The 1,657-nt window shown below is 41.9% G+C and overlaps 1 protein-coding gene across 1 annotated transcript in view; it reads right to left on the reverse strand.

The window, feature by feature from the left end:
• The window catches only part of LOC119593861 (chorion peroxidase-like), a gene marked incomplete at its 5' end in the record, with an annotated part of 4,826 nt that overhangs the window by 799 nt on the left and 2,370 nt on the right, over positions 1–1,657 (reverse strand). Inside the window, 5 exon segments of the mRNA XM_037942891.1 lie at positions 19–217; positions 345–497; positions 701–875; positions 1,047–1,194; positions 1,394–1,591. Coding sequence (XP_037798819.1) covers positions 19–217; positions 345–497; positions 701–875; positions 1,047–1,194; positions 1,394–1,591 — 873 coding nt within the window.

Consider the following 1,657-nt stretch of genomic DNA (forward strand, 5'->3'; position numbering starts at 1 on the left):
ATGTCTGTGAAGGCTTACGTTCAGAGAACGAGCCGGGTTGCCCCCCGAGATCGTAGAAGTATCGGTCTCCCTTCTTCAATCTGGCGAACTGGTCACCAACCACGCACAGGAAGGTCCAGCCAAGGATGCCGCCTGAAACAGGCCGCTCGGATATGCCACCCACAAAGAAGTCGATGTCATCTACATGTTGGTAAACACGACGAAGGTTCTGCACAATCTGCATTGTTGAAAGGAAGAAATGATGAACTGAAAAGAATTATGTACTTAAAAATAACTGTCACATTTGATACAACCATTTCATATTTCTTATGACTGGACCATTCACACAGAAGGAAGCTACTAACCCCACCAGGGATCTGGTCCGTAAGGTCATCGAATGATTGTGCTCGCCTGAGGCCACAGATCTGTCGCATGTCATTGTACGTAGCAATGGCATGGTCACGGCCGCGATGGATGTTTAGACTCATCAGATCCATCCCGAAGTTTACTCTAGGTGTCTGCGAGTGGTTGCAAAAATTATCAGACTATCAAATGTACTTTGAGAAAGAAAATGTGGTAATCATCTTCACTGCAACGCAGTATGGAGTGGGATTTATAATCCATTTAAAACTACATATATCCCGACATTTGCTATTTACCGCTTGGGCACAGACATCTTTATTTTCTATATCCACAGTTCTACACATTAACTCATACAAACCTGGAACAGATGGTTTGACAAATCTTGTGTAATAAAACTGTCGAATTTCTGGATTGGTAGTTGCAAGAAGCTTCGTGTAATGGCGTCCAGCATACCTGGTTGCTGAATGAAATGGGGAGACCGGAAGTGGTCGCGGAGCTGGATGGTACTCACACTTCCGTCAGGGCCAAAGATCCTTGGATTGAAAGGCAGGGAATGCGGTTAGTTTCAACAGGCAGACTCATTTAAATGTTAAAAAAAAAAAAAATTGACAATTGATACATGAGTTAATGGTTTAATTTTATTAAGATGAACAGGAAAACATGAAGCACATCCCATCAGAAAATAATAATCTTCTATTCCTCACCTAAGGTTTCCATTTACCAAGGTGTGGCCAAACCGGAAGGCGGAGGTGGCAAATTCGTTGTTCATGTTGGGATTGAAGTTGGGATTATAGTCAAAGCTGTAACCGTTTGTTCGTACATTTATGCCAAATGACTCCATGAAAGCTGGACCTGTAAAAGGCATGGTAAAAAGCACTTTCGGTTTTCAGTTTTATCTTTTCATAGTGTTGCTTTAGTATTAGTACAATCATAAAACTGAATTTACATTGGCAGTAATATCATGTAATAGATTCTGCAAATTAGCCTCTACAGCGCCAAACATGATTTGTATGTATTTCCGGATACGGAAGAAAAATACAAAATATCTCACCGACGATAATGGGTAACCATTCGTTGTATGTGATATGCTGCATCTCGGCCACCACAAATCTTCTAGCCTCTTGGAACACCGTTTCATCGTTCCACGACGGGTTTAGAGCCTTTAGTTGGCGAGCAACGCGATTGTGTTCACGCATCCAGATAGTATGAATAGCAGTCAAGCCAGGTTGCTCATTCACACGACTGTCACCTGAAAATATCCACAAATCTCATTAGGAACTTCAATTTGATAGCCTGCATGCAAGTAGTAGTATAG

The sequence above is a fragment of the Penaeus monodon genome, chromosome 32, assembly GCF_015228065.2.
Source record: "Penaeus monodon isolate SGIC_2016 chromosome 32, NSTDA_Pmon_1, whole genome shotgun sequence".
Lineage (NCBI taxonomy): Eukaryota > Metazoa > Arthropoda > Malacostraca > Decapoda > Penaeidae > Penaeus > Penaeus monodon.